The 26681-nt window shown below is 43.8% G+C and overlaps 1 protein-coding gene across 3 annotated transcripts in view; it reads right to left on the bottom strand.

Annotated features, from left to right (window-relative positions):
- TGFBRAP1 (transforming growth factor beta receptor associated protein 1) overlaps positions 1-26681 on the bottom strand; it is a 1165459-nt gene that overhangs the window by 581347 nt on the left and 557431 nt on the right. For all 3 annotated transcript variants that reach the window (XM_069636918.1, XM_069636917.1, XM_069636919.1), the window contains one exon: positions 13124-13181. In XM_069636918.1, coding sequence (XP_069493019.1) covers positions 13124-13181 — 58 coding nt within the window. The remainder of the gene's footprint in view (positions 1-13123; positions 13182-26681) is intronic.

Below are 26681 nucleotides of genomic sequence, written 5' to 3'. Positions count from 1 at the left end.
GCACTTTGTGTGATGTTGAGGCAGGGAGTGTGTGATTAACTGCAAGTCAGGCAATGCCCTTATGTACTGCTTAGACAGTGTTTGCATTTTAATGCTGGGTCGGTGGTACACTGCAGGATGTTGAGGTAGTGAGGGTGCATTTATTTATTGTGATAGCAGTACCTGGTGTGAGGTTGAGGCAGTTCATGTGTGCTTATTTCTGGCCTGGAAGTACTTGGTGTGCTACGGAGCCAACCATCTGGGATGGATTGAAATCTTTCGCCTGATCATAACCACTGAGAATTGCTCAGGGATGCTTCCATTCCACCGTTTTCCATCTGTGCGATTACTGAAAAGGGCTAGACATTCCCAAATTCGACATTGCCCAACCCCCAAAGAAGCCCTGCACAGCCTTAAATAGCTGTGATAATAAGTGTGTACATAATTGATAGGTTGGAAGTGCCCTAGTCACTATTGAGTGGGTTCCAAGTACCAAATTACTAGGTCTGCAGTAACCTGGAATGCTATGGAAGCAGTTTGTGCTTAATTACTAGAACGGAAGTATCTTGAGGTACTGATGGAGTGCTTAGCTAATGGTCTTGAAGAACCTGCATAATGATGTTAGGGTGAGCGTGGCTTAATTACTAGGCTGGCTGTACACAGTGTCATGATGAGACAGTGAGTGTGCATTTCAGGACGCATTGACTGGTGCACTTTTCTCTGCCGAGTTGGTGCACAGTTGCCTCAGAAATAGGCCGCCAACACTCTACTCTGCTACTTCGGCTCATAGTATGGGTAATGTTCTGGAAGTGTGTGCTTAATCGCTGGGCTCCTAGCAGGACCCTAGCTGCTGCTGAAGCAATATGGACACCGGACAGCCTAATTAATATTTGCAAGTGGCTGTACCCTGATGTGCTGCTGAGTAGGTGACAAGTTGCTAAATACAAGGTAGTAGTACCCTGGTGCGATGGTAGGGCAACACGTGAGTAATTAGTCTAATAATAGCTTAGCAATGCCCTGCTATGTGAGTGGGTAGCTAAATAGACAGCTGGCAATCTGGTGTTGCACTGAGTGAGACAGTACCACGCACTACCATGGAGTGATACCGAGGCAATGAGAGTTCCCGAATACTAAGCTTTCAGTACCATGGTGTGATAGGGAGGAAGTGAGTGAATGGGTGGGTGAAAGGAAGAAGTAGGTGAATAAACTGCTCTTTAATTAAACCCCAGGGCCCTGATCATGACAGTTACATTCCGAACAAGAGTGAACACATCTCCAGAGGAGGCAATTTCCGTGGAAAGGAACACCTAGAACTGGACGTAAAAATACGGCACAAAGGGGGTGGCAGTAAAGTGGGTATGGCTGAAAAAGAGGTTGGGAGTAAAATGAGAACATGTGTATTCACCGAGAGGGAGCAAAGTGAATATGAACCGAATGAAGAAGGAATGGATGAAAAACCGGTGGGAAATCAAAAAGGCACGACATCGATAAACGACCAACCGTACTGTAAAAGGAAGGATAAAGCTGGAGACCATAGAGCATGTAGAAGTACTCGATAAGAAGGATTGGGTGGGATGGAACGTCGGAGATGTCTTTTGCGATATAAGACTGCCTCATCAAATACATATAGATGCTTACGGTTATAACGCATGTGTTTTGGGTGAAAACAGAAGCCAGAGCAACATCTTAAGATGTTTCACAAGCCACGTGAAACAACTCCGAACCAACGTTATTTTAGACAGTTGACTGAACTGTCTTACCCTAGGAATACCGCACAACAGTATACCGCGTGCACACTGTTACCCTGGGAATACCGCACAGCAGTATGCCACGTGCACACTGTTACCCTAGGAATACTGCACAGCAGTATGCCACGTGCACACACTGTTACCCCAGGAACACAGCATACCAGTGCCAAAGGGTAGAACCACTGCAAAGTAAGGCATACAAGCAAGTGTTAGCCATTTACCCTGTTTCCTACACCGAAGCGGGGGAGGGGCACGAACCAGAGCTAGTTCTTCTGATATGCACTCCTCCTCTGCCTTCAGAAGGCCGATGCTGTTACTCCTCCGTGAGGTTTTTACGCAGGCATAAACAGAATGGATTCATACGGAATCTACCTGTTTATTTATTTATTTAAATTTATATAGCGCGCAAGTAACCCATGGGCATTGAGGCGCTGTTACTTGCAAGAGCTTAGTTACAACGAAGCAATCATCAGTACATTATGTATTCAACAGGCATAGAGCTGCTGTTTTGGTTGGTACAGTTGGTCATTACAAACAGTTTATGCACTGGAACATAGGAGATGTATTCAGCTGGTGCGAGGAATCTTATGTGAATAAGATGGTTTTTATGGATTTGCGGAAGGTGCAAAGGGAGGTCTCACCTCAGATTATAGGAGGTAGGGCGTTCCAGTGAGTGGGTGCGAGATATGGGAAGCTGGAGCAGCCAGCTCTGGCTTTTTTTTACTAATGGCACAGAAAGCATGTTAGTATATGGTGATCTGGTTGGCCTCGTAGTAGAGACGGGGTGGATCCTTTGGGAGAGGTAGTCCGGGGCAGTAAGGTGAAAGCACTTGTGAGTCAGTGTCAGCGTTTTGAAGATGATCCTTTCTTTTATTGGGAGCCAGTGTGCTCGTTTTCTGGCTTCCGAGATGTGTTCTCGTTTGGCAATGCCTTGGGCTGCCCGGAGAGCGCTATTCTGAATGATTTGTAACCTCTCTAGGTTTTTGTTGGATGTACCTAGGAAGAGTACATTACAATAGTCAACCCTAGATCCAGTGATGGCTCTGGCTATGTTAGTGCAGTTCTCTTTGGAGAGAAAGGGCCTGACTGCGTTGATTAGTTTGGCATGATATGCAGCTGCAGAGGCTATAGCGTTGACTTGTTTAACCATGGATAGGTTGGAATCTAAGTAGACGCCAAGTGTTTTGACTGATTCTGAGACAGGTATTTTGATGGAGTCTATGGTGAAGTGACTGAACTGGGAGTCTAGATTTTTCAGCGTGTCGGGTGAGCCTACCAGGAGGAGTTCAGTCTTGTCTGAGTTGAGGCATAGTCCATTGTCTGCCATCCAGGTTTGGATGGTGTTGTAGAGGTTGTTGAGGGTCATGGAGTCAGTGTCGTAGTTGCCAGTGAGGGTGAGGAGGATCTGTGTGTCATCAGCGTAGTTGGTGTATGAAATGCCCATGGCGTCAAGGATGAGAAAAAGGGGTCGTGTGAAGATGTTGTAGAGGGTGGGTGAGAGGCAGGAGCCTTGGGGCACACCACAGAGTATGATAGTAGGTGAGGCGGATGCTAGGTCCGAGAATACTTGCATGGTTCTGTCTTGTAAGAAGGAAGTGATCCATGCTGTGGCTTCAGGGGAAAATTTGGCCGTAGAGGAGAGGTGGTGGCATAGGACGTCATGATCCACGAGGTCGAAAGCCGCGGATAGGTCAAGAAGTAGGAGAAGTGCTGGTTTGCCCATGTCTCTGGCATCGTCCATTTGGTTTTTCAGGTCAAGTAGGGCGGTTTCGGTCCCGTGTCTGGGTTAAAAGCAAGCGGAAGTCATAGGATTGCATTGAAAAGTCGGGGGTCCCCTGCATGCAAATAACACTTTTTACAAACTGACCCTCCAGAGTCCAGACTGTTCTTGGCCAACCACTTTTATCCCCCATTATTTCCCAATCTGGGGTGCCACAAAGCCTTCTTGAGAATGTAGGGGGCGCTATGGTACTGAAATGTACAATTCCTTGGCATGGCGGTCTTTTCTGGCTCTCGTAATTGCCAACCTCACACACAATGCCACCCCGCCCCCAAATATTCTCAACTCTGTGGAGGCAGCTTCAAGAATGACTGATTTTGGGTCTACGGTGGTTGAGGAAGTGTGGCTGGTCCCGACCCCTTGCTCCTTTTCCCCACAGAAGGCGTTGGGCAGAGGGGATGGTTGATTAATGGTGGGCAAAAAAAGAAAACTAAAAATGGGTCAGTAGAGGTCTGAGAATCGGGCCCGTTGGATAGGGCGGAACAGAAAGGGATGAGGGGTGCCAGGCAGGGTGGAAGAATAATGCAGAAACGATATAAACTCATAGTCGTTATACAAGCAGGCAAGGAACGCACTGTACTTCCGACCTGCCTGTATTTACAAGTTCTGTCTACATCCCTCCTGCCCCAGGCTCCTCACAATGTTTAAATGCCTCATATCTCCTCACCTTCTGTCCACGAGCCCAAAGCTATGTATACAAATACCCCTGACCACATGATTTACGCTCCTCACACGGAATGCGCATGTGCCAGAGCCCGCATACACTATGACCAAGGACACCAGCTCCTCACTATGTCTTGAGGTTTAAGTGCATGTCCCGAGCTCCTCACCATTTGTCTGTGCATGTTGCTTGAGTTCCTCGTGCTGTCTGATCTCATGTTCCCAGCTCCTCGCACCATGCCTCCGTCTGCACATGCCCCCACAGCTCCCCTCACTGTCCAGTTTCCACCAGTGAGAACATCCCTGCTATTCTAGAAGGTAGACTGTGACTGGAGCGATGCCCACGGGCAGCGCCCATCCAGCCGTTCACAAACGATCATGTCGAAAGCACCCCTGAGGTACCATTAGCACACCCACAAGTAGCATGTGGGCCGAGCAGGCGAGCCAAAGCCTTAAATTGACTAGAGGTGCGAAATCAATTAATCACATAATAATACCATACATATTCACAGCGATTTGTCAATTAAAATACAGATGCAACGTTCGAGGTGTGAAAATTGGTGAAATCAGCATTCAAAGAACTAATAACGTTGGTTCGGTTCCAAATAATACCAAACGTAGGCCTAGGCCGCCTAGCAATGGCATATATAATATAATACTGATACCTACCTAGGCTACGTGCGCACCATGGCATGGGGCCCGGCCGGCGGTAGCTCTCAAATTCTTCACGGGGGGAAAGGGGTCTGGACGGATAGGTGACGGCCGGGTCACACAGGCAGGTGGTGCGCATGCGAGGGAGAAACTCAGGGCCACGCGCGTTTAGACCCAGGGCCAAGCAGTGGCTCGGCTCCCTATGCGCAAGCACAGACTGCGCAGCCGCAGACAGTCAGCACAGCAGCACAAGTAGATGCAGGCCGGCCAGCCCAGAAGGCAGCGATGTTTGTGTCTTTGATTCTCAATCTTATCACAAACGTTGCGGCCTCCTGGGCCTGCATCTACCCGTGTCATCACTTGTCAGCCTAGTAATTTACATTTCCTAGTTTCCAGGCAAATAATATTCGGGGCTAGCCTTTGGTTGTAGCCCATGATCTTCATCCAGGGCTACAAGCAAAGGATCCAGGGCTATAGCCCCTCTAGTCCCCCCAGACCCCCTAGCGACACCTCTGGCGCAATTGATTGGACAGCATTCCCACCATGAAGGGTCCAAGACCATGCCATCACCAGAATCAGGGTTAGTTTCCCCTGCGGCTTCGCTTCGCCTGCATTCGCTGGTGCTTCAGCGTCTGTCTCTAGCGCAAAGCAGTTCTTAACTTTGCAAACTCTCCGACTTTGCTTGGCCTCCAACAGGTGTTGTGTTTCCAGCAGGCCTCCCTTGCTGGCATACACCCCTCTCTCATTCTTCCTTGTTCTGCATAGCCTCAATTTTCAACCTCCTCATCGCAGTGAACTGGAGGTTTTTTCTTAAAGTGATAGTGTTAGGGAGAATTCTCTGAAATGTGCCAATTCCCTTCTACCTTAGAGCCCCCCAGCTCTTTTGCTGAACTTCAAGACTTTTAGTTTTTCTCCTGAGGAGAGTGACCTTTTCCCCCACTCTCTCATGCATTTTTATTTGATTTGAACACTGTTTCTTTTGGTTTTGGAGACAACTCAATAGGCATCTTTTTACATTGTGACACACAGCACCCTCATGGAAGTGTCAGAGAAATCCTTTGGATTCTTGCTAAGGTTTAAATACCTTCTCTTGGATAACTACTGTTTCCAAGAGTAGTAAAGTGAAATTGACTTTACTTACATTTTCCTCTTTGTAGAGCCAGCACACACTATCTTACAATAGGGTGCTGGAGGGGTTACTTAGTATCCCCTGTGTCCAACTTCTTGTGTAACATTTGTATGTTACCCTTTCTACAATTAATGGCTGGTGGCAGTGGTTTACTTTTTCATATCATTGTGTGTTTTTACCATGGGCTGGGTTCGCAGCTGCAGTATAGCACCCTTGGGTGCGCATTTTGTCAAAATGGCCCGGTCTCCTTTATTCACCATTTCTTGTTGGAAAGGTCCTTCTTGAGATTTACTCTGCGTGCCAAACCAGGTTTGGTCCCTTTTTTTGTCTTTGACGCGATTCACTGGTAAAACCTGCCTCTGCCTCCAGCTTGTCTGGCAGGGCAGGAAGCGAGGGTGGTACCCGAAACTCCCTGTGCTCAGTCTCCTTGGTTACAGGAATGCAGCCAAAGGTGATTGGCTGGCTGGCTGTCCTTGAAGGACAGCCATCCCGCTGTGTGAGTGACAGCTAGGCTGTGAATAAATGGGAAGGACTTGCATAAAACGGGAGGTCTTTTGCAAGGAAGGCAGAGTCGACCACTGGACGAAGGAACTGGAGAAACACTGGAAGAGAAGTTTGCTACAACTCCTGCACCATTGGTTTGCCTGGTGAAGCCCTGCTGCAGTGCTGAAGCTCCTATTTCGACATCGACTAGAGAAGCCAGGAATGGACGACTTCTCCCCTTAGTTTGGTTGGACCAATCGACCCAAAGACGAACTCGACTGAAACCCCTCTCTCTGCTGGATGTACTTCCTTTGCTGCTGCATGTTATCAAGTGCTAGGGGACAGGAACATCAGAATCGATTGAATCGTTTATAAGCCGGACCCGAGCTCCAGGAAGATCCTCTGGACTCCCTCGAAGCAGGGCTGACCAAGCCTGAGCCACTCAGAGTGCTGGACCCCAGAAACAAGGGAAGTCCATAAGGTGTCCAAGGACCACAGTGGTGCTATTCGCAAGAAGCTGAAACCGCAGTGGTGCTATTTGGGTGTTGTGAAGCTGAAGCTGAAACCACGAAGGGCTGCTGATATGAACTGTGCCCACTGCTGCCGCTGACCTTCGAATCGTAGTGCAGGAGTCCCAAGAGGTTCTCCCTCTTGTCGCCACGACTGAGGCTCAGGAACAACAGGATCTGCAGGAACTACAACAGGAACAGAAGCCAGCTGGAACCATTTCTTCACGCCTAAGGTACTGTGAACTAAGGGGTACTTACCTCTTTTTGTGTAGCTTGCATGCTCTCAGTGGAGACTTGCATTGGTTGCCCTTTGCAGAGTTGCTTGCAGCTTTGCCTTTCACAAGCATCCTAGCTTGTGGCCCAACAGTGATTTCTTTGAAACCCTTGTGTATGGGCGCGTTATAAATGCCATATCATATATAATTTACAACAAAACTCTCTTTAACATTGTGCAAGACTTTTACCTACCTTCAAGAAATGCCTCAGCTCCCCTAGACTTTGCTCAAGTGACATTGGCTGTCCAGGCTCCTGAAGACTCTTCTAACCTCTGACTGTTAACTATCCCTCCAAAAAGTCATACATACCTTACTTGTATAGCTGGGAAATGGTTAATCTACATTGCATTGGGGGTGGGGGAGTGTTCAAAAGTACTTACCTGTTTTAGAAACTTGTTAACCAATGTTTCCTTCCTTCACCTTTGCCTTTTTGCCACAACTTCAGTATTACCATTTAAGTGTGAAAAGTGATATATTAATGTCCACAGTGTCCTACCTATTGAAGACACCCCAGGGTGTAGGAAAATCTGTGTGCCATCCTAAAATGGTATCTACTTACTTTACTGAACTGAAGGATTATATTTTGAAGTGTATTTTTATTGTTGCCAATTGCTCCCTTCTAAAGAAGGCTTATTTTAAAACTGACGGTTAAATTAATAAATAATTTTATCAAGAAACCTGGAGTAGAAGTGTTATTTGGATACTTGTCACTGTGAAACTATGTTGCAACCACATTGACCCCTCTTGAGATAAGCCTGGCTGCTCAGTCACTCTACCAACTTGTGTAGTACAGACCTATACCAAAGATTGGGTTACCTATTGCCAAGAGGACAAGGCTAGTGTAGTCTCCCACAGGATTACTACATACAATCTTGCATAACAGACAGATTCTTTCTCTTAAGGAGAATGACATACTTTACGTTTGTCTTCAGCCAGTCTTCCAAAGGTGGTTGCGTTTTGCACATTGGTTCATCCCATGTATGCCACCCCAGGGAATGGCTTAGGGAGTTCCCCCAGAGGAACTTAAGTCCTTGTCCCCAAATAAGGAGTGAGGGGAAGAGGAGGTCTCTCCCAATGAGGTCACACTTATCCAGACCCTTAAGGAGGGTCTTGCGGAGCGTGCGCACCTCCCTAGCCTTAAAGGGGGATGCTCCCCCTTGGGAGAAGGGAATGTGATGAATCCTGTGGAGTCATCACTGATCCACAGCCTAAGTTCTCCTCCCATGTGGCCAGAGGAAGGCAGCAGCTACCTAATCCTGACCCTGGGGTGGTATTATGAGGGAGCAACACATGGGGGAGATGACTGTCGGGGAGATGTGGTAATCCCATCATGAGGGACGCAGTATTCTTGTTTTAATAATGAGGAAGATCCTAGAATTCCTAATGGCATGTTGTCACCTTACAAGTCCCTCCCATTGTAGGACCCAAAGAACCCTTTCTTCAAAACACTCTAGGCAGAATAAGATCCACACCTCAGGTACACATAACCCATATTTAACATCCTTTGTCTCTGATGATGTTATTCTAAGTAAGGGTCCCAAACAAAATACCATTAAACATAATGCTTACTTAACATCTCCTATTTCGGACAGTTTTGATTCAAATAAGTATTCAAAGCAATACAGTTTTCAAAAGTCTAAAACTCCTATCGAATCCAACTCCCATAAAACATCCAGTAATGGGACGAGGATGAGGTGAAAGGAGTAAATGTGGAGCAGAAGAAACACCAAGCTAAACATGCAGACTAGATGCTGAAATGGAACTCGGCTCTACAGGACATTTAAAAATGGTATGCCTTTTCAGATTGAAGATGAAGGAAAAGAAGAGAGATGCAGAGCGGGTGCAGCAGGAAACAGAATCCGAAGGCAGACACACAAGAGCGGACTGTGTGGAAGGAGGCAGGCACTCCCTACCAGCAAGGTGAGAGACCAGGTGAAGCACGATGTGTGCTGCAGGTGAAACACTGAGGAGCCAGCAGCAGTGGGAAGGCTGCCCGGCACGCGGTTACAACCAAGAGCCGCAGTTCCACAGGCAGAAGAAGGAGAAGCTGGCAAAAGAACTGCAGGAGGGTCTGCAGAGTGGTAAACACATTCCAAAAAGCACAGAGTTTGCCACAGCCACAAGTCAGGAACGCCAGCAAACAGGGAACCATCCCAGAAGGACTGGGCGATACGGGGCACACCGCCAGGGTTACAAACAATTGGGAACTTATTATGAATATCACCCAAATGATATACAAATACAGCATTTACACAAGTCTCCACATATGAAATGGCGATATGGGGAAAGCTAGAGTATATGTTGTTATAAGCAAGTGAACCTAAATGAAGCAATTGAAAGGCACGATCTGTACAAATCTTCCTATATGAGATGTCAATATGGGGAAGATCGGAACAAGCATTGCCACACGCCAATAAACACTAACAATGAAGTTAATAAACTAAACTTGAACAAGACTCCATTAATGAGATGCCCATATGGGGTAAATTGGAAGAAAACAAGTAATACCTGGAGCCAATAAAGTATAAACAGTGAAGGAGTACAACTGTGTTCTACTTAAAGAGAACGATAAACAAAAAATTGTAAGAAGACCTGGTGAAAGAAATGCATCAGACAGTATGCTTTTGGGGGAAGGAAATCTGGCAGGAGAGCATACCATGGGATCTGCTAAGCCCAGAGGGTGATTCCTGACAGGGGAGCACACCAAGTAATCCTTCTAGGATATGTGAAAGGAAAATACATTTTAAAAGGTTTCCTGGCAGGAGAGTACACCCGGAGATCATCTTTAATAAGTAGTTGTATAGAAGAGAAATGTGCCATCCTTGAAACACCATTATTTGGGAAAGACATTCTTTCATCATCCTTAAGAAAGTGTTATGGGAAAGAGACATTTCCCTGCTAATAAGGAACCTTTGCTTGGAAAAGAAAATGCTCTCATCAACTTTAAGAAAGTATTAAAACACCATTACCTAAGTTGCTAAGAGATACTTTTTTTCTTCCTCAAAACAAAATCTCTTGGAAGAGACGTTTCATCATATTTAAGAAAGTGTTTGATGAAAGAGATATTTCTACTACTCTTAAAGAACCACTGTTTGCACAGAACATTCTCAACATTCTACCTGGAACAATTCAGGGATAGGAGTTTGGTTGGATTTACATACTTAGTTTCTTGAACACTTTGTTGCATTTAAAGCAGAGGCATTTACCTTGCACCTTTGTTGTTCACTTTTAATGTGAGGGTCAAATACGTTTTGGACACAAGGACAGTTTGCCCAATTTTGACATTGAGACACAGACTGATCCCTAGTTTTGACTTCCTAGTCAGGGAAACTCTTTAATATAAGGAAAAAAGGGCTTTATCCAAACCCTTTTATTTTAATAAAATGTCTAATGTTGAAAACCTTACAACTTTGTGTCTCTCTTTCCTAACACCTCACAGGACAAATACAGTGATTTGTGGCAGTAATACTACTTACCTGTGATTTTAATTGCTTAGTGTGTCCAATAAATTGTGTATTTGTGATACTTACTGTCTAATTTGATTTGACTGCTCTGTCTGCGTCCCATTGTGCCATTACACCACCCCATATCGCCAGCAATTTGAAGATGGGGTTGGGAAAGCCCCCCTACTCCAGAAGGGAGTGAAGGAACCGCTTCTGAACTCTATAAGGGAACTCACAAGGATATCTGAAGCACATGGAGGAGTCAGGAAGGCTCGAGAGCCTTGGAGTGAACTGGGAGGAAATGATGGAACCACCCAAAGGCTGAGAGGCACAGTTAAGACTAAGGAAAGGAGAAGAACCATTCTGCAACATGTGGTTTTGGGAAAGATCACATTTTCTTTTAGTTGGCCCCATTTTGTAGGTATCCCTCTAAACATTAAGCCTACACATTAAAATATGGGCTTGGCACACTTCTTGGTCCCGGGATGCACTGTCATACTCAATACATAATACTTTTATCAAACAAACATGTTTTTGATTTTGGACACAAAACATACAAGATTTTGTCTAGCAAATTTAAACAAAAAGTTAATGCCAATTATATTGCAGAAATCAAACACACGGATAGTAATACAGGAAAGAAGTAGAGGGATACATGAATGTACTTTTGAATCTTAGACAGATTTCTGAATTGCTTGAAACTGGCCCTTTCGACAGTTGGAGAGGATGGACTGCCCTTCAAAAACAGAATTAGTTTAGCAATAAAACATGAAACTCAAGTGCTGTTGAGGAACTCCATAAGCCATTCCCCGTGATTGCATACATGGGGCGAACCGATGTGCAAAACACAACCACAGAATGCCATCAGTGCTTCGACTCCTGGACAAGTGGGAACAACCAGTCTCGACTACTGCTTTAGGATTCTGGCCTTGAAAGCCTTCACAGCAGTCCCCAACACAAAGGTAACCTTTGCACCAGCAATTCCTAGACCACCTCCAATGGAACTTTACTTATATCTTTCTTCAACTTTGAAACTCTTACAAACTTCCCGTTAGGTTTCCCAACACTTGTTCAGACTACCGTAAAGATGACTAGCCTCATGCAAAGAGTTCTAGTGGGACCTGTTACTTTCAAAGGCACTAGGTTTCAACAAAGGTCTTTTAAAGCAAAGGACCTTATCATTATAAGATTGTGGATTGTATGTTAACTCCTTTCTTCCTTATATGTTACTTCTTTAAATTGGTTATTACTTACCTTGTTCTTTCTTCACTTTACTACACTAAGGTGTTCTATTGCTGATAGTGCTGCTTTAAAAGTAAAGTGATGGTGCTTTGTAGACCGAGCACGCCAAAATCTATAATAGGTGTATGTTCAGCGTAACACATACCTGTGGTTGTTAATTGTAAAGAGTTGTTCAAGGGCTAAATAATTGTATTTTTATACATTTTCCCTAACTTGTGTTATTAAAAGTGCTCTGAGTGTTCCAACTGAACTCTTTACCACTCCCACACTCTCCAAAGCCTAAGCCAAACTGCCCAATCACACTACCTTGTTACCGAGACCCCAAGGCAGAGTTGCATGTGTGGAGTAATTGTAGTGAAAAAAGTTTTTTTGTGTGAGAATTCTTTTCATACGTTTTAGGAGTAAAGTTTAGCGTCCGCTTTCACCAATGCCAACAAAAAATCGGCCTGTGGATGTTTGACTAGTCGTTTTGAAGTCAAAGTGTGTTTACTTAGCAATTCGGGCCAAAGTTACAGCAGAGTTTGCACCTGGTGTAACGTCCACCTGAAATCACAAGGTGGCTTAATGAATACTGTTATGTGTAAAATACACCACACTTAGTGAAAAATGCAAAGAGGTGCATTTTATGTAAGAACAAGATATAGTTAATCAGGCTAATATCTGCAAATGTATTACACACCCTTTTTTCCTGGGATTCTTAGAAATGATATAGTACACCGTCATTTTTGGATAGTTGTGTTATAAAACACATTTTGTTTCTGTTCATAAATTGTCTATTTATGAAATCCTGATGAAGATGGTGTTCAAGACTTTTTCCTTTCTTTTATGAAAATGTTATGCTACAAAACATGTTTTGTAATTGTCTTAATTACTTCAAAACCAAAGACCTACATGACATTTTAGGAAGGTATACGATACTTTAACCTTAATTGAAATATTAAAACTTGATTATTAAATGTTGATTTTACTTAAGAGAGATTAGAGTAGTGAAAAATCAAATTTCATTCAGTGCATACCTTTATTGACAGTTATTTTTAGCAGTGATCTGCTCTAGGTCCAAGGAAAATGTGGTGTTGTTCACTAGGGTAATGCAAAAAAGTGTCAAAAACACTTGTGAACATAGATGTTAGTAATTAAAAGAGGCAATAGTTAAATATATTCGCTCATGTTTCAGGATTATCATAATCAATGAGATTTCTATTATTACATGCTACATCAACTAACCTGAAGGGCAGCAGCATCCTGACTATTGCAGCGATATAGAAGTCCAAGTGCATAATACCTAGATCACATTACAAGGGAAAAAAGTGCATTAAACACAGAGACAAAGTAAGCAAATTACATCAAACATCTAAATCACGTTTTAGCTGCAAGCATCTTAGTTTTAAAATACAGTAACTGGTAACAATGTACACATATTGCATTTTACAGTGACAAATTAAAGCATGTTGATTATTTGTCGTTGGCTTTAAAACCGATTTATTTTAAGAAGAAAAACAAAAGATATGGCCCTGCATTTGTAAACATAAATAAAAGACTCCTAGGTTTTCCATATTGTTAGCTTTTAACCTATACCATATTAACCTTCAGTTAAATGGCATGTTACATTTATAATGGATGGTACCCTTTTCTTTATCACAACTTGTAACGTTCGTACACACACCTCATCAGTGAAAGGATTGTTAAACAACGTTTCCTAAATGATTCGGAAGGCTAAAGTGTTAATTTATAAAGACGCATCACCCAATGAACACTGCTGTACCTTCACCGCTTTCAGGCACACACTGAAAGAAGTGGCGTCCTAAACAAGTGGAAGTCTGTCTACAGTGTTTACTGCTACAAGGGCTTAAAAACCCATTTTGGCCGCGGAGCGGCCGCGGAGAGCTGCGAGGAGGTGCAGTCTGGCCGCTGGAGCGCTGGAACACTGGGTACTGAGACTGCATAAAGTCAACATACAGCAACTTTGAAAAGGATTTGAAAAGGATTTGAAAAGGATTTGAAAAGGATTAAACAAAGTGTCGGTACCCTTTGTTAGGAATGGACAAAAAAACGGATACCCACCCTACCGCTCCTCCCTCATTACAATACATCTCTATTGACCCACTGTTTAAGAAACAAACAAAGAAATCATCTAGAGGAGAGTTTTGCGACACCATGGAGGACACCACTGGGGGCAACAACCCACGGTCAAAAGAACATGAAGAAATGGGCCGCGTGTTAAGGAGCAGCGCACAAAATATAAAAGAAACAGTGTTGAGCGAAACACGAAAAAAACCACTAAAGAAAACGACTGAAACCTCAATCTCGAAAATCAGCACAGCCTCTCCTCCAATACCCCCCCTCAGATCCCCCCACCAATATGTCTCACCTTGGAGAGAGGAGATGAATTCGGAGCCTGGATGCGAGGGACGTGAGTGGCTGCAGAGCTGGGAGAGGCGGGTGCCCCAGTCTCGGTCTCTGCGAGGCGAGGCCGGCGATGATGAAGGGGAGGTGTTCCCAGAGAGATCAGGGCGGGCTCCGCCGTCTCCCGCTCAGGAGGAATGGGGAAAAGGTGTGTCGGGCAGCGGTAGTGATGTGAGAGACTGTTGTGGGGTGAGGGAGAGAGGAATCGAGGCCAACCCGGAACGAGTGGCTACAGGGCCCAGTGCGGAGCCCGCGGGGAGCGGAGCTAGCGAGCCCACCACTATGCAGGGAGAGATGGTGCCTGCTGAGGGCGGGGCGAAGGAGTGCAAAGTCACAGATAGGAGCAAGGTGTCTGCACGAGTGGTTTTAGGGCTGAGCGCGGAGCTCTTGGGGAACGGAGCTCGCGGGCCCTCCACCGTGCAGAAAAAGGAAGAGACACCACCGGAGGACTTGCTGAGAGAGCAAAGAGAAACTGTCATGGAAGAAGAGCCCGCACGAGCGGTTTCAGGGCTGAGCGTGGAGCTCTTGGAGAGCGGAGCCCACGGGCCCGCTGCCGTGCGGATTGAGGAGACACCATCTGGTGGTACAGCGAAGAAGTGCAAAGCTACAAATTTAACCAGTACAAATGAAAACACACAAAAGAATACAGAGATCGAGGTGAGAAAGACAAATAAGAGGCCAGATCCACAAGATCTTCAAACATGCGAAAGTGACCTTCATCCAGTGACAGTGAGATCTGACCTACCCAGCCCGGAATGGAATCAATCAGAGCCCAGAGATGCGAGCTATCAGAACATTACCCTATCATACTCGGAGGAACAGGAAGGAGAAGATATGGATGAATTAAATATCCTGAGAGAACATAACTGGGCAAAAACACATACTTATTTACAACTAGAGAAGCAAGAAGAAGAGCCTCATCAACCAGTAACAAAACCGTTACTTGAGGACAACTTAAAAGGAAAAGAAACACAAATACTTTCTGGTCATAAAGATAATGAACTTTTAATGGACCAACAAACAAAAAGACTAGGAGGGGAAAAATACAATCCCACTGAGGCGTCGACTCCGAAAAATAGATTCCCACCAAAGCCACAAACGAAAAAAACGGGAAAACCGTTAATACCGTCAAATAACCCGATTGGAAGATTCTTTGAAAAACTGGGGAAGCCTCCGACTGTAAATCGTTTTGAGCTTTCCGATTTAGAAATCTTGGCAGGAATTCCACCATCCCCCCAAAGAAATAAAATAAACCCACTGAAGATAGAAAAGTCGACAGAGGGAGGAGTCCTACTACCACACATACGTTGGCACCCAAGCCAACCTCCTGCATGCCAAAGGACAGAAACAACTAAAACTGGCATAGACAAGAAAACTACAGAGAATAGACCTCAGGAGCACGAGAAAGATAAAAACAAATCAATACTGAAAATAGTAACATCAGAAAAGGATATCGAAAAAAAACAGGAAGACATATCAAACTCTATTCAGACAGAAGGAAACAATAAAGCCAGGGAATCATCAGAGGTAACAAATAACGAAAACCAAAAAGTGGGGTACACACAGCCAGACAAACCAGTGGAAAAAACTATTGAGATTATAGACAACGAAAATAAAAATACGAAAAAGGACAAGAAAGTGGAAGACTTGATAAAGCCAAAACCAAGCCATATGTGGAATCAAGAAGAAATAAAATTGGCAGAAGCAATACTGAACTATAAAAAAATGCTAAAACAAAGAGAGAATACTATAGGCGAGAAGCGCTCGCCGCAACATAAAAAGTTAGACATCTCGACAGATGCCTTACGAGTTTTGTTATCAACGCCACAGAAAGCAAAAATCGAAATTGGAACCCCATTGAAAAAAAAAAGAAAAAAACTCACCAGTTAAAAACTCGGACATTTTACCTGTAATGTCAGCCATGACCATTGCTCTGGCACCTTTTGGGAAATTGTACGAAACAATAAATGAAGCACTTAAAGATCACACTTCAGTACTAGCAGCATGCAATATGAAGTTAACTCACTTGGAAGGATACATAACAACGTTGGAGGCCTGGAAGGCCTCCACAAAGGAACAAGGCACCATGACGGATAAAATTGAGGTGTTTCAGTTTAAAAAAAAAGCAGTATCCTCTTATTCCCAAACTGACCAGAGGGAGACCAGACAAAATAGTTACGAAGAGGAACTAATAGAAACCTCAGCAGATACCAATTGTGATCTGACACCAACTAAAGAAAACGACACGAACTTAAAGAAAATGGAAAAAAAACTAAAAGTGGGACACAAAGAAACTCAGCAAACGAGGGATCAAAATGAAAATAACCCTCAATCCCAGAAACAGAAGATCTCAAAAATCAGTTCAAGTCAAAAAGATAAACTCAGCACTACAGGGTCAAAAGTACAGGAGAAACAAAACACAGAAAAAAATGCAAATTTGAGTATTTCCAAATGGATAGCTGGGATATCCCAAAAAACCAAAAATGTAGAAAGCGAATTACAAGAGATAAACATGAAAGCAAATCACAAACGGGTGCAGGAGAGCTCGTCAAATCTGTTGGACCTGAGTACATATTCGATTGAAAACTCAGAGTCAGAAATTCCTCGTCCAATTAAAAAAAAAAGAAAGGTGTCATTTATGGAAGATACCTTACCAATAACAGAACAAAGGGTCAATCACAAGCAGATACAACCAAAAGCACCTGGAAAAGAAATAAATAAAACAGATGACTTAAGCTACAGAAGAAGTCGGATAACCCCAGAAAGGAAAACGTTGTTCCGAGTGGCCAACACAAAGATAAACAAAATTGAACACGAAAAAGTCAGGGATGGCCCTGCACAGAACACAAAGGAAAAGCACGTGAGAGAATGGGCCGGATACACGCCGAATAGCGGAACACGCCACAAACAACACTTTCAATATAACAAAAATGCTCGACAATACAAACCAGAAACTTCTCCATATAGAAAAAGGACAAAAACACCAGAAAATCGAAATAAAAGAAGAGAAAAAACGAGCTCAAGTGAGAGACACTCAGAAAGAAATAAGAGATCAAACAGAAGACCTTCGGATCACCTTACACAGTCTAACCCCACCCGGACATCAACAATTTTCACTCACAAGAGCAATTCATCACGTACCTTGAAACTAGAAAAAAGTGACAAAAAGGGAGAAAAACTTTTATTAAACAGGAGAGCAACCATGAGATTACTACAAAAAGTACAGAATGGAGATCAAATCAAAAGTGTCGACCTAAACATAGTGGAATTCGCACATAAAACTAGAACGGACAGTATCTTCCTCCACATTACATCTCATACAGTGAAGAAACTGCTGTTGTCTGTGGCAGGAGATTTAGCCAAAAGAGGGTATACCTTAAGAGAAACAACTGCAGAAGAAAGAGGGCACAGAAGAGAGGATGAGTATGACACAAAAGAAAAATGTAAACACGGGACAAACGCAAAAGAAACATGGAAGACAACGCCTGTAACTGGAAGACGAACAAGAACAAAGAGAAAACACAACTATACACCGGAAAGAGAAGAGCAAAAGGAAGAAGATGAACGTCGAAAACCACGAGAAACATTAGATCAAAGTGACTTAAGAAAGAAAAAGGACAAAGAAAGAGACAAGATCAAAGAAAATTCTTCAGCCCAAGACAACCGGATACAAAATGATAAGAAATCACAAAGACTAACCCCAAAATACCCGAAAGGGCCGTTTCTGACACAGTCCGGCAGAGAAAAAGATAAACGTATCACATGTAGAAACACATCAACACAGATCCAGACGCAAGAAATAGAAAAAAACACCAATAAATGGGCATGGATTTCTACAGCACTAACAAAATATGTGAGGAAATAGCAATCAAATCGTCAATCTGACAATTTCGTTGGAGAGACGTTAAAGGAACTACACGAGGGCAAAGAACCGGATCAAAACATCATTCTTGGCTCCTGGAACACAAGAGGCCACATTCACCTGACTCATTCAGGAGATGTCAACCTTGGCCTTTTTGACCTTATAACTTTGCAGGAGACCTGGTTATTATCTCAACCGAGCCTAGATGGTTTTGAAGTATCACTCTCGCCGGCACAAAAAGGAACACGAGGACGTCCTACCTCAGGCTTGTTGACAGCTGTAAAAACTGGCGGAGCGCTTAGAATAGTTCATAACCTGATATCATCTCTGACAATTCAGGCGACATTGCTGGAATGGAATAAAGAGGACCCCCGGCAAAAAAAAAAACCAAGGCAGGAGCTTATCCTGGTACTAAACATCTACTGGAATCCGTCAATAACAAAGACAAAAAACTTTCTAAATAAGGTGGAAAAAATCCTTACAGATACAACAGAGATGTATGATATGGACCACATCTTGATATGTGGCGATTTAAACGCCTCTTGCCCGGTATCGGAGAAAGAAAGACCAACGCACAACACGAGCAACACTCAATCAACAACGAGAGGTGCAGCATGGGTCAAACTGATGGACTCCAGGGATTTGTACAATTTAAACTCCCTTGATTCAGCCAAATCCAGAATTCCAACATGGGAAAGTGCGGGTAAAAGAAGTACAATTGACTACATCTTTGCCTCTAAAGAATTATATCTCCTAACCACAAGCTTCAAGGTAGTGAAGACTACGGCCAGTGACCATAATTTACTAACCGTAACATGGCCAGCAAAAAAAAAGGTGCCGGTGACAATGTCGAAAAATCTGGAACTAAATCAACAAGGAAACCGATTGAAAATTACAACAGAAGGCATAACTTCCATCACGGCAGCCTATAATGGACAAACGACCTTAAATACATTGAAAGCAAACTTGGATTACACGCCTCTCTTGATCCCTTATCTCCATCCACGACGTAAAAGAGTAGATGATAAAACTCATTTACATACTCACAATGAGGAATTGAGAGCAAAGAAATCAAATCTAAGAAAGGCGATTCGGCTTGCACGAACAAATCCAACACAAACAAATGTAGACCTGGCATCTAAAACTAAAAAATTGTATAAATCCTGGCTACAAGCGACACGATGGAAATTATACCAGGTGGACGCAGAGAACATGTTGAGAGCAGTTTGTAAAAGGAATTCAAGAGATTTTTGGACAATCGTAAAACATAAAATCTCGCCCATGGACACAAGAATTACAAACAGTGTCGCAGAAGAAAAATGGAGTGACCATTTCACTGACCTATACAATGACCCCACTCCAGGAGAAGTAACATCGATTATCCAAGAAGAGGTCAACTGGATAGTATGCTCAGAGAAGGACATTTTGTCTAAGATTAAGAAGCTGAACAACTCCTGGGCCCCCGGACCGGACGGCATCTCCAACGCCATTCTGAAGCAGGACCCTGAAAATTGGGCTCCATTAATAGCAGAAATCTTTAGGAGATCTAGGATTTCGAGAACTATTCCGGAGACATGGAAGACTGCAAACATCGTCCCAATTTACAAAAAGGGCCCAAGAGACGATCCGAGAAACTACAGGCCAATTGCACTTCTAGATGTACTCGGCAAACTTTACGGATCATTGTTGTTGGACGAACTTCAGATATGGCAAAAAGAGGCAAAAACAACTGACCCCTTTCAATCAGGATTCGAGAAGAACCTGGGAACGTCGGTAAATATTATGCTGACCAGCATACTAAAATCAAAGGTCTTCGAGGGGCAACCACCAATATTCATTGCTTCAATTGATCTGGTGCAAGCTTTTGATCGTGTGAACAGAAAAAAACTATGGAAAAAACTGGAGAAACAAAAATGTCCATCAGCCATTCTCGCTCAAGTGAAAGCGCTATATAGTGGAACATCGATCAAAATTCGACTCAATGAAGCAGGCTTGTTGTCGGAAAATATAAAAACAAACAGAGGGGTGAAACAAGGCTGCCCCCTGGCACCGGCACTATATAAGGCCTACATAGCGGACATTGCAGATCCCGAAAATGACACCAGATCATTTCCTCCTCAAATAGGCGACTCAAAAGTGACAAGATTGCTGTATGCAGACGACATCTTATTGCTAGATCAAACAGCAATTGGTCTACAGAGACAAATAGACAGCCTCACAGCCTACCTGACTAAAAATGACTTGGAACTTAATACATCTAAAACAAAAATCCTGATCTTAGAAAAACCAGCGAGAACAAAAAAAAAAAAGAAATGGTTCGCAAACTCGGAGCCACTAGAAATAGTGAAAAGCTGTACCTACTTAGGGGTAAAACTATCGTCGAGCAAAATTGAAATATCTATGCAAGAGCATCTTATCTCCAAAACAAAAATGCTAGCAGCTCAGGCAATATCCTTGGACAGAAAATTTGGGAAATTTTCAATCCTCCCATTAATAAACTTCTATAGAGCAAAGGTAGGTCCAACTTTGACCTATGGAGCCGAGGCCATGCTATACCTGCCAAAGTCATTGTGGGCTAAATTAGAAGGTATATTTTGGCGGAGAGTACTACATCTTCCAAATTCCACTTCTGCGACAATCATTCGATGCGAATTGAGTCTCCAATCATTGGAATCTTTGGTAACAAGAAACAGTCTCCTATTCCTGGGTAAAATCATAAGGCAGCCGCGTCCTAAAATACTGGAGATAATATATCAAGAGATGAAGAGTGAAACAAACCCAATGCTATCAAGTTGGTACAGCAGACTATTGGAACAAGCAGAAAAAATTGGATGTTCTGAATGGGAAATAGAACGGATCCCGGGAAAAGTAAAGAAAAAACTGAAAATACAAGACTGGATTGAGACTTTAGATAAGACAGAAGAACTCACAATCACAACACATTACACTATGAACACCCAAAAAGTAGATGAAGTCAGAAATTACCTAAAAAAGCTCCCAGACAAACGACTGAGAACAACTTTTTTGAGAGCAAGGCTAAACATATTGAAAACCAATGAGATTCTCTTTCGAAGAAAACAGTCGACAACCAAAAACTGTAGATATTGTGAGCAGAGGGAAACCGAAACACTACGCCATCTTCTTCTTCACTGCGCAGGAACGGCAACCATGCGAACTATCCATCTTAAACCACTCAAAGATCGGTATCAAACGGCAAACGAAGAAACCTGGTGGAATATGCTAATGTGCGGCAATTCCGCATCTTTGACGGTGGCCACAGCGACCTTCTTGGAAAAATTGAAGCTGGACGAAAAAGAAATAACAACAGAGAGCTTTCAAACATCCTATTGAACAGAAAATTACAGGACAGTCCCAAAGGAAAACAGGAAACAAGGATATAAAAATTTGGACAGAATTTGTAAAAATTGTAATACAATTATATACAAACAAAATAAAAAAAAAAAAAGTTTTTTGCAAACTGGATCACAGAGAACATATTTCTTTGCAATTACCCAATCAGAATTGTTACTCATTTTATCGACCTCAGAAAAATGAACGGCTGAATCCTCACTGCCAGGATTCAAACTTGCAATGCATGGGTCGCACACTTTAGCAGCAAAGGTTTAACTTTGCTGAGTGGTTTTACCAGCACCCATCTAGAGGTCACTGGGCATTACAAATAAATACGCTCATTATTTACCTTGTGTAACTTCTGCACATGTATTGCTATGCCGCCTACATTAACAGCGTGGGGGAGCAGCTTTTGCCAGAGCTTCCGATAGGAAAACACTTTTTTGCAGCAACTTTCATCCATATACTTAAATAGAGTCCACCAGAATATATTGCACAGTGCACAAATATGCAACTTTATCGTTTAGTCAAAATGGCGGTTCCTCATATTACAAGACATGTTCACGCCGTCATCTTTTCTGACCATCGTCCTTCCTTTTCATGGCAAGGGCATGCACTTCATGGCAATCCAGCTCTAAATAGCCATTCAGTGTTTGTGTGGAGGGTGGCTTGTGCACTTGTGTGAATGTGCACTGGCTGAAACTAGGTTTTGGAATTGTCTGGTCCCAATACACACTTCAATTATAGCACGTCGTGTTGCTGGCCAGATTGGTGAGTGGCAGGCCTTATATGATTGGCGTGGTTACCTGAATCAAAACAAAATGCACTTCCCAGAAGGTGGAAGGAAAAGGATCACACACAGTTGCCACCCTCACAAAGGCACAGTATTATATCCTTAAAGGTGTTGAAGAGCCCCCAATGAAATCAAATGTTCTTATGAGGGATGTCTACAATCTTCCTTTACAAGTCACTAATACATCTTTCTATGAGGACCAAAACTCCCTTACAGTCGGGTAGTGTCCCAACAAGCTCTTGTCAGACAAGCACTGCATTTGTCAATGCAAGCATGGAATCCCGAGGAGCATGTTTAAAGAATTACCCAAACCTACCGAACTAGGGAATGGGGTAACCTCGATCTCCACCACTGGATGGAGAGGTACTTTCCTGCAAACGTGGCATGTCGTGAATGGGGAAATACTTGTAGAAAGAATTACATGATGGCGGCATATTGCAGACTGTCTATAAAGCCACAAAACAGAGGAGCCGGATCACATAGTTAAGCACCCTAGATCAGTTCAATTAAGGAGATTTAAAGAACCGTTAGGCTGGAACGAATCCCGAACGACGAAACAAACATACCAAGAGCCCTACCAATCACCAGGGTTAAAACACAACCAGAAACATTACCCTTCATAACTTAAGTTATCAAAAAGCCCAAAGGAGGCAGCAGCGACAACAGCAGAGGAACAGGCAACCAGCGTTGAGTCAAAGGCACACCAAGTACAAAGAGGCACATGCAATTCCTGCAGGAGCTGGGAAAGTACCATATTGCAGAAGCTAAGGACCTTGTTAAGCCACCTGCTGACAACCGGGACTGTGACTCAAGGAAACAAAGCTGTTCTCACATCCAGGGAGAGACCTCGACAAAGAGCCACTGAACACCCGGGTCGTGGGGAGACTCAGCAATGTGAATGATACTAGATGGTGGCAAGAGCTGGTCCTGTGTAGTTGATGCCAGATCATGGTGAGACCTGATCCTGTGAACACAGATACCACCTTGCAGAGAGACCTGCCATTAAGAATAAGGATACTAGGTCCTGGCAAGACCTACCCACATGAAAGCTCAGCACACAGGTCGAGTGAGACCTACCCTGGTGAATCACGATACCAGATCAAGGTGAAAAACACACGTAAAAGCAGATATGAGGTTGTGGAGATCTGGCATAAGAGATACTCAGCACCCAGGTCCTGTGAATATGGATACCAGGTTGTGGGGACACCTGCTTAAGCAAATTCTGGCATACCAGAACGCTGGTAGACCGGGTTCCCTGAAAGCGGATACGCAAGATCCTGTGGAACCTATCCAAAAGGACTACAGGAAGCAAGGCTGTGGGAGACCTACGTAGAAGAACTCTGAGGTCTGATTATAAGACTTAATGAAACAGAAAATGTTAGAAGGCATTGAATGGCAAAATACCAAAATCGCCCAAAAAAGGCCTTGGTACTGGGGGGGGGGGGGACCCATGGCAGTTTAAAGTGGTTGCAGAGGTTGGGAAAATACAGAAAACCAAAGGTTTGAGATGAATCAAACTATCCAGTGGGAGACTGAGCAATCCAAGCTGGCTCAAAGGAGAACATCTGCAGCAAATTGTCATCGACCATAATATTCACTTTCTGAAGACTAAGCAGTGCTAGAGACCCACCGGAGGACTCTTGCTGTGACCAGCCCTGGCCATGCCAACCACTGCGTTTTACACCTCTGCCTTCAAATCAATTTAAGTCCAAAACTGGGAGCCTCACTCAACTGGGCTTGTTGGGCCTACCAGTCTGAAACCCTGCTCTACTATCCACCGCTGTTCCAAGGTCAGACCTTTAAGTTGAGCTTGCCAGGTCTATATGTGGCTTGAACCTTATTGGACGTGGACTGCAGCTTTGCACGGGCCTCTCACAGTCGCTTCACTGCACACTTTGCTGGCAGCATCAGAGCTCTGCTGAAAACTTGCAACCTCCTACTTTCACTGGATCTCCTGGAAAACCAGGTCTGACCATGCTGCTTCCGAGCACCTATCAATCCTGTTCTGGTCACACCAACGTCCACTCCCATTCAGCTGCTCCTGAGTACTCATGTGGCCGAAACCAGTCTTTTTAACATGTTCTATGGTCTCTGCCGCACCAGACATCACTGCTGATGGTAGACTCATCTCACAGCTTGTGAGCATTCTATAACAAAGCGTACAGTGACCCTAGATGTCTCCACCAGTCACCTGTTCCATGGTGTCTGTGGTGTTGCAAGAGTCAGGGAATCAAGGTACCAAATATTTTTACGCAAACCCTATTCGGATTTACTTGCATGGGTATAAAGTCCTTAAGTTAAAAATAGCTACATTACTTGGCCAAAGGCAGCAAGGAGTCCGGTCTTCAGTCTTCTATGGCCTGGGGACTGGTGCCCCCCCGCCCCTATTTAGCTCCATAGCTGGAGCCCTTTGGGGGTTTTCTACCGTTAATTTTTACAGAGACTTACTTAATAACAACTGAACTGTCCTCAAATGTAACAGATCTGGGGATGAATTTGTAATGTGTTTGCTCTTGTTGCTACAGTATTTCCATCCTGACAAAGGCTTGAGAAAACCTTATAAAACTTTGCTCCTCCACACTTTAGAAATCTACAGCTTATATTGCTTATTAACTGTGTTGTGAAGTAGAAGGTAACCCATTTTGGTGTTACCACTTTATTACCCCTAGTTTGTTGATTATATGGATCATCTGTATCCAATAGTATATCTTTGTATACCAAGACTTCCACCTCCTGTGTCCAAGCCCAAATTCTCAGCTATGTCATCACAGAGATTGGTTTAAGACTTGTGTAAAATGGTTGGATGTTAAAGTTGGCTTCTCACAACCCCTCCCCAGAGTGCTTAGAAACACCCTCTTAACAACTTAACTGTTTGAGAGCAAACGTAACAACAGCTTCACTCTGACCTCCTGAAACCGCATTCGACACATTTTGACAGTCAAATGCCTAACTCTGGGAATATATAGTGGGGTAACTAAGGAGGCCTGGTGCCTGCCAAAGCCAGTTAATGATGGGCGCAGATGTGGTATGGAGAGGATCCCTTCATCATTCACACTTATTCCCCAACCTCAAGATAGTAAAGACAGCCCTTACAACTGAGGAACTGAAACAATAAGGAATCTGCAAGTGAACGCTCTCCCAATTCCCAAACAGGAGTTCTTTATGCATTGATACAGTAGAGGAATGTGTAAGCACTGTCCCTTTAAGAGAAGTGAACTATGTGCTCAAAGGAAACCACAGTGAAGAAATGAAACCCCTTTGGCGTCAGTTGCAAACACCTGCTCAGATAACACCTGCAGCGTGAACCCAGAGACATAAGGGCTCAGGCAGGGAAACAGCACCACATTCAAAAACTTTACTTTGCCCACTATCGGTTGACTCTCCCACAGAGTGTGAGCACATATCTAACCAGCCTTATGTGTGATTGGCTCCAAAGTTCAGTTCCAAAGCCAATTCAGATGAATCAAAGTACAGCCAATTGCTGCCCGTCGCTCATTTGAGTTTACAGGTGCAGACCCTAGGTGGGGTCATAGCAAGATGTCTTTATGATGAAACAAAAGGGCACATGCCTCAGGTCTCCAACTTGAGGGGCATTCACATGGCAGCCTGATTCAAAGAGCCCATTGTATAGGGCATGGTCCGAGTCTGCTGCCTGACTGTTGTTGAAAGTATGTTCCGATCGTTTAATAATGTAATGCGTTTTGGATTCAATGTAGGGCATACAGCTTGGGCGTTCACTTTAACAGACGTGGAGTAGAGTTTTCACCTTTCTGCAGGAAAAATACCAACGTTGCATACTATAACATTCGAGTACCATTATGGCTCAGAAGTTAGCTCTCTGTGTTAAACACTCATTGCAGAGATCTGGGTTCATATACTTGATCAGAGTGCTAATTTCCAGCTATTCCGACTTAGAGTTTGCTCTCTCTAAGATTGATAAACTTTTGTTACAAAAAACATGGACCTGCACCAGTGTGATGAATACCGTCCCTTTTCCTCTAGGGTCAGACCTTTCCCAGTGGGCCAGTGCGGTGCATCCACAGTACACAGAACAATAATCCCCCTGGGGGCGGTATGCAGCAGCAGCAGGAGGAGGATCACCTGCGAAGGGAAGCCACTTAAAGCACTAGGGACGATCGTCCTCAGGAGACGCTGTCTAATAACGCTGACATTTCTTTAACCCCTTGTCAGGAATGAAATCTCCCTCCCATCTGCCCTGATGTGACTGACATGTTTTACTGTGGAATTAATCTAACTAATTCATTTGTGCAGAGTAAAAAGCAAACTAGAATGGACTTATATCTGAGACCTTGTACTGAGGCGAGGAAGAGGACTGCGAGGATGAAGATCAAGCCAGGTAAACCGAAGTGAGC

The sequence above is a fragment of the Ambystoma mexicanum genome, chromosome 7p (genome assembly GCF_040938575.1).
Source record: "Ambystoma mexicanum isolate Mex_15411 chromosome 7p, UKY_AmexF1_1, whole genome shotgun sequence".
NCBI lineage: Eukaryota > Metazoa > Chordata > Amphibia > Caudata > Ambystomatidae > Ambystoma > Ambystoma mexicanum.
This window is presented reverse-complemented; position numbering and strand designations above follow the sequence as displayed.